We start from the raw sequence: 13573 nt of genomic DNA, 5'->3' as shown, positions 1-13573 counted from the left end.
TGAGCAGAACCATGGATCTGCTTGCAAATGGGTTCAACCCTGTTGAGAGCCTGGTGGGTCAGGGTTAGGGTTAGGGTTAGGGGTTAGAGAGGGCAGACTGAGCCCCCAAATAAAGGCAGCCCCTGCAGCCCTGAACGGCAGCGGCTGTTGTTGTTGGGACGTCCCGTTCAGTGAAATATCCACAGTGGAAACTCAGGGAATTAGTTGACTGAGCCAGCTCAGCAGGAAACGCGAAAGCTTCGGTAATTGAGTGGAGGCATTACAAGCATCCTTCCACTCCACCCATTCCCCCCGCCGCCCCCCGCTTAAACTCTTCCCTCCCCATGCCTGCCCTGGCCCCCAGTGGCCTTCCCTGCAAGTATTCCTCTTTATAGGGATTCATACGGAAGCTTCCTCTGTGCTCCAAGCCCAGGAGCCTCGTTGTTCCTGTTGCGGGGCCCGTAGAAAGGTTCCATCATCAGTCAACCAAGTGCAGAGCCTGTTTCTCCCAGACTCAATAGGGTCAGTCATTAATTATTGCCTCTAATCAGAATAAGTGTGTGTTTATCGAAAATGGGTGAGAAATGTCAAGTTGCCACTTTAAGAGAGAAAAGTTACCCAACTGCAGGTGTGGACAGGTAGACATCTTCGCTAGTTTTGGAAAGCTGACAGCATTTTGACCTAGTCAGGCCTCTGGTTTCTTTGAGGAACTTTTACAATTTTATTTTATTCCCCCTCTTTTTCCTGTATGAGTGACCTGACGGGTGTTCTCTAACTTTCCCAATGAAACAAAGGGCGTTGGCTGATCCACAGTCAGTGTTCAGGAGTGAACACTGGTTGGGCTAGGAAGATCAAGAAGAGGCACAGGTTGGATTGGGGCCCCCTCTTCTTTAAGACGCAAATGGAATCATCTTCCTTCCTGCCCAAGTTGATGCCAGGTGCTGTCCTTCCTGTGGTTCCTCTGGAAAAAGCAAGCAAGACTAATAATGGTAGAGCAGTTGTTGAATCCCAGAGGAATTGGTAACCGAATGAAGCCATGCTTAGATTTCCACCGCAGCCTCCTGGTCTGCTCTCCTGCATCTAAAACATGGTAGAACAGCACTAGAAGTCAAGCTTGAACTCCAAACCCAAATCTTCTCCTGCTTGGCTTAGTTTTTAGTAGAACCCTTCCTGGTTGAGGGTCAGCTGGCCAGGAGCTGACATGCCTGGTTTATCTGAAGGACAATCAGCATCCCTACTCTCTCCAAGCAATGACAGATCAGGTCAGCCACCCCAAACTGGCGCTTTTCGTGGGGCTGGAAGTTGAGTTCTCCAGAGTTTCCAGCCAACTTGGCTGCTGCTGGACAACTTTGTTCTTGCATGGAAAAGTCAGGGATCCTGGACCTCAAGACATCTCAGTACCTTTTCCCTTTGATCTCCTTCTTATGCTTGATCGGCTGTCTAGAATAAATACATTTCACTATCTTTTGAGTCGGAAAAATGGTGTTTCTCCGAAGACCCCTTTCCTGGAAGAAATCATAAAAGGATCCCCCTTTGCAGATAATCTCGCGAGAGGATATGATTTCCTTGATGATCCCCTGCATCAAAGCATGGATCAAAATGGCCCCAAACAACGGAAAGGCAGCAGAGAACCTTGTGCACCAGACAAGAATGGTCCCTATGGCCTTTTAGGCTGCCGCTGCCAGGTGCCTGTGAGAGGCAACAAGCTGGTGACTCACCCCCAGGGTTCCATTTTCCTGGCCTCCTTTCCATTCTGGAAAATCGTGGCCTCCTTCATCATGGCAGAGACGGAGAATCTGGTCCTGGTGCACAGATCCCAGTGAAATCAATAGCAGCCCTGCGGTTTCCAAACTCACCCTCCACCATAAACCACCCAGATGCTGTCTTGCTTTGGACAAATGTGGCCACCGAATCTTGGCACATTTGGCTGGGAGCTGGATTTACAGAGGTAGAAGAAATAGATGACCTTTATTGACCCAACACAAGAGGGTCCACCTGTGCTGTGTCCCACTGCTCTGCAGTCGGATCAAGCAGGGCAGCCGCTCTGAAACTGGACTGCAGGAACAAAACGATTTGCTCGGCTTTCATTGCCTTCAAAGAGGGTCCAGTCCTTTAATTTGGTGCCCAACAGGCCTGTCTCTTGCCTGGCACCCGCTGAAGGGATCTCCAGATGGTTGGGCAGCCGAGCGCCGCTCCCTCAGCAGCCCTGTCTCCTGGCCATACCTACCCCCTCCTGAAGAAGTTGTGCCAAGCACACGATAAAGGTGAAGCGAGTTTGGATTTATTAATTAGAAAATCCAAGAGCTCTCTTGAAGATAAAAGAGGGGTAGATGTGTCAGTGATGAGAAGTTTGACATGCTTAAGATAAAACTTGAAATCAAAAGCCTCTGAACCATTTCAAGCTCCATTACTGACGATTCGTTCCCAAGTTCAAAGTCGGGTGTTGTGCTTAACACATTCAGTTTGATCGTTTGGGCAGCGATACATGTGGCACTTCCTCTCTCTCCCCCCTCCCCTCCCCCAGTGTCTCCTCTCCCTCCCCTTCCTTCTCTCCTCCGTCCAGAGGGGCTCGGAAAAGGTAGGAAGTCAAGAGGCCACCCGTTCTTGGCAAAGGTTGGGTGCCCTCAGGAGAGATTGTGGCTGGCATTTACAGGCCAACCCCCTTCTAGACCAAGGGGCCTTTTCTTCCCTTTTGTGGTCAGAAAGGAAAAGGGGGGAATCCCCCTTTATTTCCATCCACTGGAGGGTGAAAAATGCACGGATCCTGGGCTGGGCATGAATATTTATAAGTCCCAAAGACTTTGACTTTATGTTAAAAGAAATCTCACTCAACTCTTCCATGCATCCAACTTGATATTCAGCCATGACATTCTCGTTCCCTTTTGTATTTATTGCTGGCTTAGAAGTAGTTTTATATCCTGCTGGGATGGGTTGATGGAGGGGGGGAATAATGAAGTTAACTGCTCTGGAGAAAGCAAAGAGGAAGGGGGGGCAGTCTTATTTGGTGTTGGTATTTGGGCTGCTAAACCCAGCGGTGATGTGGGGGTGGCCCCTCTTTTTCAGATGCCAAAGCGCCAACCGAAGAAATCAAAAACAAGCCTTAATATGCTTCCTAAATGGGGCACACAGCCCTCCTTCCTGGGGGGGGGTGGCATGCAGCCTCAGTGGGGTTTTTTTTTTTTTCTGGTGGGTTCTGGAGGAGGGCCATCCCATGCGGTTTTGCATCTGTGACTAATTTTTGTGTTCCACCTCCTCTCCATCTCCCCACCCCACCCCCAATCTCCCCATCCTGGGGGGGAGGGGGGAGGAGGGGGAGGGCTAACTGCTGCTGGATCTCACCCACCCCAAGCCAAGCAAGAGCTGCGTCATCGTCCGTCACCTTCTGGCCTCCCCCCGCAACAGCTGGACCAAGCCCAGCCGCTAACCGCCATCCTTTTATTTGGCTTCTTTGCTGATTTGTTGACCATTTTTGTGTTCTGCTCATTTCTTTTTAATTTGCTCTTTTCCCCCCTGTTTTCTTTTTCTTTCTTTATGTGTTTTTTTTTTATCTAGATCTTCCCACAACTCTCCCTCCTCCCACCACCACACTTCCCACCACCATCATCATCACCACCACCACCAACATCGCCACAGGTACAGTACCTCCCCCAGCCCTATGGGTCGAAGCCTACAGGTGTTGCTGTACCTTACCTGCCAGGGGGACGGGTGGGGACGGGTGGAGGGGAGGGACCATGAAAGAGAGAGGAAAGGGGCTTCTTTCCAATTCCGTTTATTCCTGATTTATTTTGGTGTTGTTTGTTTCCCCCCACCCCCCACTCGCCTGGGTGACCCGAAAGGGTTTGGGATGTTGGCCTGGCAAGGGGCTCCTTAACGCCTGGACCACCCTTCCCAACAGAGGCAAACGTGGCTGGGCTCTTTAGGGGACTGTAGTCTATGAGTAGGCGCGACCAACTTTGGCTCAACCCGAGTTCTGCTTTTCTTTCTTTAAAATACAGAGAACCGGTTCTCCTTTTCAGCTCTGGTCCGCAGGCATCGCCCTTCCTAAGGACAATTAATTTGATTTTTGGTTTCCATGCAACTACCTCGGCCTCTGCAGCTGCCAGCCCCATTGCACCCAAGATGGCTGCTGCCTCGCCCCTTCGCTCGGCACCTTGAAGCCCCTCCCTGGCCCTTCCCACCCATCACCCTGAGCCACCCTTGGGCCGCTCCCTACCTGCCATTCCCAGGGCACGTGTCTCGGCTCCAGCTGATCACCTGAGAGTAGCCACACCCTGCCTCCCTCGCCCGTCCCCCCGGGCTCTTCTTTGCAGGGTTTCTCTTCTTCTTCTTCTTCCCTCTTGGGCTCCTGGGCAGAAGTGGACTTGTGGGTCGAGCCCAGCACGGGAGGCGAGATTGTGCTCCTCCCACTTCAGAAGCCGCCCGCGTGACTTCCACCTTGCTTCGCCTGGCCGCCTTGGGCCTTCCGTCCGTCTGTCGTGATGCTCTCATCCCTCTCCTAGAACACACAGGCTCTGCTTTCTCTGAGGAGGCTCAGAAATGTTGGGTCTACTGAAATAACAAAACCTTTCCTCTCTATGTGCCTTAACCCTCCTTTTTCCTTGTGTTGACCATCAAGTGTTTTGCCTCGTTACCATTTTCTCCTTCCAGGCTCTTAAGGAAGCCGATACCTTGAGAAAGTCCTCGTTTGCGTGGCTTATTTATTTCCACCGTTGTGTAGTCATAGCCTACTTGGTGGGTTGCTCAGTGCTGTCGATTCCAGGTGACCTTCACCCCCTCCAAGGAGCAGATCGAGGGCAAGCCAAGGGGGCCCCCATAAAGCCAGCCTTCCTCTCATCACGATCACCTCTGACCATGTAAAAGAGCTTCATTAATTTGAATTAATGCCTTTTGGTGTCTCGGGGTGCTCATTGGATGACTGGGAGAAATTGCAAGTGTGGGAACGCCTGCAGCCTCCGTGTGCTCCTCCTGAAAGCAACGCAAGGACCCTGCCGTGTGCCGGTCACTCTCGTTCCTGGCTCATTGCTCTTAATTGGGCTCCCTGAGTGGCAGGAGGAGATGGGTCCCTTTTCCATTCCCGTTGATCATCCGTGAGACTTGCCAGGCGTTTGGACTGACTCCTGAAAGCAAAATCTTGGATGTTTCAGAAAGCAACATAGGTGGGTTGGGGGTGGCTAGTAAATCAGGGGTGCTAATCTCAGAGGTTTTGGAAGGGGATGGTGGGATTAGGAATAGTTGAACTTAGTGGGAAAGGATTCAGCTACACTCAGAGAAGAGCAAGAGGTTTGACTCAAGACCACCTCCGGCCTCTTGGGCCAGTTGGGGTTGGGGAGAACGTGGACTGGACAGCCCCTGCCTCTTTTTCTCATACTCAGTATTTCATGGAACCTACTTTGGGCCAGACTCTCTACTCCCTTGATGCCTCTAGTGTCCCCCAATCCCAGAGCAGAGTCCCCAACCTGGTCATCCCAGAAACTGGGGAGCCCTTCCAGCTGTGGTGCCCTCAACCCCAGCCTGTTTCCCGAAAGGGTCATTTGGGGGATTCAAGATCTGTTGTAGAAGGCTTTGCAGACCCCAGCCAAAATCCTCTTTCCCAGATGGGCTGTAACATGATATGTATACCCCCCTTTTTTAACCTGCTCTATTTGCTTCTCACCTGAAATTCCTCTTCCGTGCCAAGATGTCAGTTTTACCACAATCTCCCCTCTGCCTTTTCTGCGTGCGATGAAGATGGCCCTTCCCTCCCACCTTCTAAGCTCGATGCCTCCTGAGCTGGTATGTCGCTTAATTTTGTTGCCAGATTGCTGCTGACAGACGCTAATCTTCTTTGTAGAGGGTTGGGGGGTCTTCCTCCTCCTTGTTTTTATGTTTCTCTTCCTGCTGTGCGTCACCTGCAGCCAGAGAGATGAGACGAATAGGCCCTTTTGTGTTGAGTGATTTGGGCATCTCTCATATCTTTGCGGAATGCAGGCTCCTCTCGGAGGTTCCCTTGGGCTTTGATGCTTGTGTGCAAGCCCAGGGGTTTGGCTCTCAAGGGGGAAGAAAGGATTAATTCAGTGGGTTTAAGCTAATTGGTTCGGCATAAATTTGTCCTTGGTGGGAAGCACTATTCCTGAAGCACGAAGCCTGTTTTCCCCTTCAGAAGATATGCCTTCTCTAGATAGCGTGGAAGAGGCCTTCCTCCCGCAGGGAGAATGATGAGATGCTCTTCTAGAACAGGGGTCTCCAACCTTGGCAACTTTACAACATGTGGACTTCAACGCCCAGAATTCCTCAGCCAGCAATGTTGCCCAGGTTGGAGACTCCTGCTCTGCAGAACGTGCATTCATGCCTTTCCCAAGATCTGCTCCTGCTCGCCGGCTCAAGTTTCCTTTCCCACCTTGGAAGACTCCAGAAGAACGGGGACTGTGGTTCCCAAGCAGCCGGTGGGAGGGTCTGGATGAAGGAGCCGGAGGGTGGCCCATCCTTTGCGTTCTAGTTCCCAGTGGACATATTTAAAGAGCCTGCAGTGGGAAAGGCGGGGAAATACAAATCAATCTTGTTGATTAGGAACTGATAATTCGACAGGGCTGTTCCGGCAACACAGACAAGAGAGCACGAGGCCAATTGCACCGCCCAGTTGTGGTCACCTCATTGTTTGGAGGCCTTTGTGCTCCCTGAGCTTGATTGTTTTCTTGCCATTGTTTCATTACCCAACTAGGTAACAATCTCAGGGCTAGAAGAAGTGGGGTTGACTCTCTGTTGATACATCACCGCTTGCCTGTTGGTGGTGGTGATGGTGGTGGTGGTGTGTTCTTGCGAGTTCCTTGATTAGGCTGTTAAGGGACCACCAAGATCACCCCCACCAACTGACAGGGCAAGCTATTTATCTATTAGAAGAAAGCAAATCCCACTTTTACAACTGGTGATGTTCCCTAGTTGGGTCATGAAATGTCTGCAAAAAAACCAACCAAGCTCAGAGAGCACCAGGGACCCCACAGTTCAACCCTGAGCTACAAATTCTCTCTTCTATTGGTAATTGGTCCTGGAATTCCCTTTTAAGCACTCACCCACCCCCCAAAATATGTCCCCGTGAGCGTTTCCAAAAGGCCCCTTAGTCTTCGGCCCGTGTGGCTCCCATCTCAAGGATTTGTCCGTCTTCGTCCTTCCTCCTTTCAGCCCCAAAACACTCTTGTTGCAACACACCATCTGGCGCCGAGGCGCAGTTAAGCTGAGATTGCCACTCGAGCAATTTTGTCAGATCCCCTCTTTTGATGGATAGGATCTTGCCGCGTTGCTGTGTCTTAGTAGACAAACTGTGTATGTATTTATCTTATCGGGAAGCCTTGATATCACCTGCCTGGAATTTAACTTAGTCTCTCTCTCTCTCTCTCTCCAAACAGAGGAAAGGTGAGGGGACCAAATCCTGACCTCCTCCTTTTTTTCTGCCAGGGAGTGGGTGGCCTGCTTAAATTTGCTTGGGTGTATTGTCTCCTGCCAAATGGCTACAGAAATGAATTTCTGTGGAACTCGGAGCCACCCATTAGCCTTAAAAGCCTCCACAGGCAAACACCGGTGATTAAGTGGCAGCATAAAACTCCGGGAGTCTATTTTCTTCTCTTGTGCTGAAGGTTTATATAACGGAAACCATTCTCCAAATGAAATTAGCATAATTACCCACCTTTTATGCAGGGCTCGCTAGGAAGAACGCCTGCCTGAGAGGCTGGGAGGTCTGCTGCTGCTCTTACCTTCCCGTGCAGCCCCCTCCCCTTTCAGCAAAGGGCGTATTGTCTGAAAACCTCCGTAGGAACCCGCCTGCACCCATTCCAGTCAGGCTGAGTCTCTGATTTTCTCAGGCGCTGCGCAGGGGCCGGGAGGGATGGTAGAGGTTCCCCTTTCACTCCACAGGCTCCCAGTTGCCCAGGTCGTCATCCCAAAGGGGCAAACCAGCATGCTGATTCACTTAACGGCTGGGGCAAAATGCAATTGTATTTTGGGTGATGGTCACTTAACAACCACAGCGAAAGATCCAGTCCCAGTTGCAGTCGTTAGCCAAGAACTACCTCTTAATGTCCTGGATTCTCTCCAGGAAGCGACCAACCAGCCCGCCCCTCTCCCCTCCCCCCCCCCCAAGCCCAGATCTTTGGATAAGGCCCATCACTTCCTGTTATTGCGTCGTGCACAATGGGGCAAAGTCTCCAGCACCATTTCCCAGATGGAGGGGAAAAGATGTAGTTCTCCCCAGTTATTTATTCTCTTCGTTGGCTTCTTGTGCCTCTGGTAAAATGTCAAGTTAATTTAGCGTGGTCCCTGCGATTGCCTGACCTTTCCAGCCTCTCCTGCAACCACATCAAAAGGGGGGGGGGGTTCGGGGGGGCTCCCTCCCGAAGCGGCAACGTTTGTGCCACTGAGCTCAGCTGGCGTCTTGTCTTCTTGCGCCGAGGTGCGTGCAGGTTTTACGTCCAACCTGAAATCGGTTGCTGCACCTGAGAAGGAAAGTTTGCGTCAGGCGGAGTCCATCAGAAGCAAAACCCAGAAGGTTTTAGCAATCTGGAGGGATTTTGGTGGGAGAAGCCATTCCTTCTCTCCCTTGCGCAGCTCATGCACTGGCCTCTGGCTCTTCTCTGCCTTCCCTCTCAGCCTCCGATGTTCTTCTCCAAGGAAGCTGCTCCCAAGCTCCTCCTGCCCAGAAGAAGCCCAGCTTGGCCCACCTTCGCCTTCTGCGTAGGGACCCCACATCCAAAGCGCACATTTCAGCGCCTACACAGGCCACCCCAAACCCAACTCCTCCATGCTGGCCGCAGCTGAGCACTGCTCTCCTCCTTTTGCACCCCAGTTGGCCTGACCTGCCTGTGGTTCTAGATGCTCCCGTGTATCTAAGGAGGCTCTCTACCTCCAGGGGCCTCCAGCGCTCCGTCAGCAAAAGGGAGCCCACCTGGATCCCCTCGGGAAGCCCTGCTTAGCACAGCAAATGCAAATTGCCCTGACATCCACTTTAGCACTTTGGGCGGGGGGGGGGCGGGGGGGGAGACAAAGAGCTGAGCGAGGCTTCAGTGCACTTGGGTGCTTATGCAGGAGACCTTTGATTAAACAACCCTTCCGAGGTGTGGTTTCTTGCTGATGCAAGACGGTTCCCATTTTGCTAGGGAAGGAAGCTGGTGAGGAGAGCGGAGAAGGGTGAAGCATTAAATCACAGCCCCCTGTGTGCTTGCCGTGCTTCAAATAATAATAATAACAATAATTTTCTGCGCTACACAAAATTCCTAAACCGATCCTGATTATTTTTTACAAAACATCCGGTCTCTCAACACGCTCGGGTGACTTGGACTGCAGATCTGCTGGCCTCCATCCCTCTTCCTCTTCCTCTCTCTGTCTCTTGCACGGCTCTTTTCTTTCCACCTTCTGGTGTGAACTGAGCCATTCTTGAGTTTCCCTGAAATGTAACCCAGAACAAAGGCAAAATAGGAATGCAGGTTTCCAACCACCCTTCACAATCCCAGAAACCAGGTTCCACCCTGCTCTGCTCCTAAGATGCGTGGGTGGGCTCCAGATTTTCCATCTTGGGCGAGGTGCCTAGAAGGGGGACTGCCCAGTTCAAAACAAAATGACGATATATTGCAAGATCCTCAGATCCAAAGTCCAGTAAGATAAATAAAATTTAATACATACAGAATTATTCAATAAGGTTCGTATCCGAGCCGAGTTATCTCTGCCGAAAGTCATTTTGTTCTGTCACGGTGATCTTCCCGCGGCATTGGGCCCAGATCTTGGGGAGGAGACTTGGCTCCGTGTCTGCGGGGTGCTCCCGTGCCCATCAGCCTGGGCCTACTGTGGGATCCGACCAACGCCTTGTCCTGGGGCTGCTGCGTGAAAACAGGGGTGGGCAACCGAAGGCCAGGCAGTTTTTCAAGGCCTCCTCCGACTCCTTCTACCCAATTTCCAGAGGCCGCCAGGCTTTGCTTGTGCAAACGTTTAGGGCGTTTATTAAAAAATGCGTCCTTGGGTTTTCATTTTCATTTTAAAAATCCATTCTGCGGGAGACTTTGGACTAATTTTATGGATTAGTTTTTAAACCCTCAGTCTGTCACATTCAGTGAACAATTTTAAGTTGGAGAGAAGCCATCTGAACAGACCAAACTCTGCCGCAAAGCAGGTTCCGCTCCACGGCTCCCCGTGAATATTGCTAAGCTGTCTCAGGGGTGGGGTGGGGAATGGCGGGGGTGGGGGGGCCTGTTAGTGATTTCCTCTTCCCAACCTAGTTAAAAAATAATGATCCGAAAGGCCTGGACCCTTCTAGCATTTCCCACTTCGGTCCTGCATAGTTGGGTGGAGGAGGCAGAAACCACCCGCCCAGCAATTACTCTGGAATTCGAGCTGCTTCTTGCTGCTCTTTCCAAAGACTGAAACGGGTGCTGGGTTTCACACTTCAGAAGGAGGCCTGCGTTGTGCGGTGTGTTGCCTTTGCGTTGCCGGAAAGTGCCTTATACGGGTTTCTCCCTCAGCGCCTCTCCCTCTTTTCGCCAGGCAGAGGCAGCGTTGAAGTAGGAGGGCTGTAGGAGGGGCTGCCTTGCCCGGAGAGGCCGAGGCCCCTTTTATCGCTGTGGCTCATCCATCTCTCCCCCCCACAATCTAATCGCAACTTTGCCATTCCAGCTGCAGCCAACATGATGTTGTTTGACTTGGAGTGTTTGTTCGCCTTAACCGCTTGAAACTTTTGTGTCCCACTTGTGCTTCTTTGTCTCCTGCTCTGTCCCTGGACAGGAAAAGCGAGCTGCACTGTGAGCATGGAACCATGCTCCTTAACCCACCCTCTTTCTCCAGCGCACAGACAGGGGTCCTGATTCCTGCAGGGTTTGGCGTCTCCTGCAGCCCCCCCAGGAGGGCACACGGGGTTCCTTACGGAGACGCCTCCAAATTGCAGAACAGAAGGCCCAGCTCAGGTGACTCAGCTGGGCCAACCCCTCTGTCTTGACCCCCCAGCCCGCACCTGCACACAGCCCTCGGGGTGCCCTTCCTAGGAAGGCTGCCTTGGCCAGGCCATGGTGGTAAGAGAGGGCCAACCCCAAGCTTCCCGTGTTGTTTGCACTGCCCTGGGGTAGTTTGTTGCTCTGGCTTGGCTTGAGCTCCCTGCATAAGAACATCTCCTGATACCCTGGAACCCTTCAAAACGTGTCTGTGGCAGAAGGGAGTCTCAGGCAGCTTGTCGGTGAATTGCAGGCATGTCACTTTGGGCCAGATGCCTCTTTTAGTTGGGCAGAAGAGCTGGTCTTCTGTCAACATCAAACCTATTAGAAGGTTCCATCTGTAAGTATGATGCCTCCTGGTCCTGCCCCACCAGCACTGGGGTAGTCCAGATACTGGTTTATCTTTTGCCCTGGCCCTGCTCTGGGAAGGCCAACCCACTCTCGGAAAGGTGACCGTGGTCGAAACACCACCCTGCCCTCCTCGTTTTCCAAAGTGGGAGGTCGTTTGTAGGCTCAGTTGTGCGTTGCAGCACATTGCACGAAGACCCGCTTTTTCCATTTCAACATTGCCTCTGCTGACTCGAGAAAGCCTCTGGGGGTCCCTCAGCAGGTCCTTGGATCTGCACAAGGGGATTAGGATTGTGTCGGGAGACAATGTCACCCAACAGAGCCGCACCGAGAGAGCAGAGAAGCTGCTGAAGACCCCCGTCGTGGTTTGGTGCTGTTGAAACAGCCCGTGCCACGTCCGGCTTCTGTGTGATGTTTTAGGACCGGGTTTCAGAGAGTAGAAGGATGGGCTGACCAGTCAGCAAGGCAGGCCAAGCCAGCACTACCTCCAGCGTAAGCTGTAACTCTTCAAACACCCTGGTGCAGAGCAAACTCCAGGCAACCTTGGGGGTTGCTATGTTGAACCCCCCAAAGCTACAGGACTATCTGGAGGGTGGGTATCAGGGGTGGTGGTCCCCGGAGAACAAAGCCCCCTGCGAAGAACTGTATTGTGATCTTGACACCCCAAGAGACACTCACGATTATCTGATCCCCTTCCGCCTGGCTCTCCAAAACGTCTCCCGCTCGCCCACACCCACTCTGGGAAAAGGACGTGTGTGTTGGTGTCCAAACGGACCTGTCCTGTAGAACTCTGGCCCTGCTTCGTTGTGCCAACCACAGCAATCGGGAAACGGCGAAAGCTTGGAGAGCGGAGGGGGTTGGTTTTTGCAGGACCCCCTCTTCCCCCTCTGCCAAGATGGCACCTGCTGTCCCCCTCCCTCATCTCTGCCTGGCTTGCTGGAGGCAAAGCTCCTCTCCCGCCACAGCCTGGGATTGCCAGAAGGCAGCGGTGGGGGCCTTCCTGCCCCTCCTGCGTCTGGGGAAGGGGACGGAGGCCGTGGACCCTCCAGGAGCCAAGCCCACCGCAGAGGCAGTGTTTGAATGTTCAAAGCCTTCAGAGGACTCCCCCAACCTCCCCTGTCTCAATCTGGAGCTGCTTTCGGCTTCCCTGGGTGGGTGGGTGGGGGGAGCAGGGGTCTCTTCAGCTTTGCATGCGCCCCGCCAGAAAGCAGCGCTGTTGCCACCCTCTGGATGCCAGGCATCCCAGGGGTCTTCCCCCTCCCCTCTAGGCTCCCGGCTTAAAAGCGCAAGGCATGCCTCTTAAAACAGTGCAACTCACTTCAAATGCTTTGGCCTTTCATTTTATGATTGCTCGTCACGCAAAGTTCTTGGAAAGCTTGCTCTCATATATGATCTGTTCCATTTTTTTTCCATTTCCCTTTTTTGCATGCTGTACCTCCTGTTTCTTCCCTTCCTCCAAACTCTGTTCCCGTGTGTAGACACAACGGCGGCGACAGAACCGGCAGTTCACGGTTGGTATTGCATTCCTGTTTTTCTCTTTTTGCTGGGCTGAGCTGAGGGGGCAAGGCAAGCCTGGGAGAAAAGGGGGGGCGAGGAGTGGGGAGGGGCTGAGAGGAAATTGGGGCAGGGGAGAGCCACCTTCCCAAAAGGGCTGGTCTCAGCCCCCCCCCCCTCCTGGTTTTTAAGGCCTGAAAAGGGGCCCAGGTTGGTCTCTTCTGCAGGCGTTCAATTGCACTCCACACGGCCACTTCCCTACACCTGCAGAAGCGTCAGGATACATCAGAAAAGGAATCAGGGCCCCACTTTCATTTTTAATATCCTCCCTGCATGTCTTGGTGATTTCCTGAGGTCCACCAGAGAAGTGTGAAACTTCCACATCCCCCAGGCAGGGACACAACCTGAACCTTTCAGCCGCAGGCTGGCTCCCACGTGGGCTGCCATCCCTGGTTCAGGACCGATGAGTGAGGCAGGCTCCCTCACGCCTCTCTTCCTCTTTCCAAAGTTGATACTCCGCCGATCTTGGACAGCTTCCTCACCCGAGTGTCAATTTTCCAAGTGGGAGGATATTGGGGGGTCTTAGCCAGAGTGAAACAAATACCGGAGAAACGACTTTAATTCATTAAGATGACTGTGCTTCAGTTAAAATAGGCCTCCTGCATTTATGGCTAAAAATGCTCCCCTTCTGTCTTAAGAGACACTTAGCTTGGCAGCTCATTAGAATAACTGTCGGGAAGAATAAAAGAGAACATTGGTTGTATATGTACAGGTTAAGAATCCTGATCAGACTCGGTGGAGTTTGTGTCTCA

The 13573-nt window shown here is 52.4% G+C and overlaps 1 protein-coding gene across 7 annotated transcripts in view; it reads left to right on the top strand.

Moving 5' to 3' along the window:
* The window catches only part of CADM1 (cell adhesion molecule 1), a 197424-nt gene that overhangs the window by 163755 nt on the left and 20096 nt on the right, over positions 1-13573 (top strand). For 3 of the 7 annotated variants that reach the window (XM_087969752.1, XM_087969753.1, XM_087969757.1), the window contains exons 8-9: positions 3532-3612; positions 12746-12778. The exons of 1 other annotated variant lie outside the window; for it this stretch is intronic. In XM_087969752.1, the coding sequence (XP_087825878.1) occupies positions 3532-3612; positions 12746-12778 (114 nt within the window). The remainder of the gene's footprint in view (positions 1-3531; positions 3613-12745; positions 12779-13573) is intronic. 3 more of the 7 variants (XM_087969756.1, XM_087969754.1, XM_087969755.1) reach the window with 2 other exon arrangements.

Source organism: Notechis scutatus, chromosome 7 (genome assembly GCF_049901735.1).
Source record: "Notechis scutatus isolate UNSWTSFEM ecotype Mainland chromosome 7, rNotScu1.2, whole genome shotgun sequence".
Classification (NCBI taxonomy): domain Eukaryota; kingdom Metazoa; phylum Chordata; class Lepidosauria; order Squamata; family Elapidae; genus Notechis; species Notechis scutatus.
The sequence above is the reverse complement of the archived record's forward strand: the minus strand, read 5'-3'. Positions and strand labels throughout refer to the sequence as shown.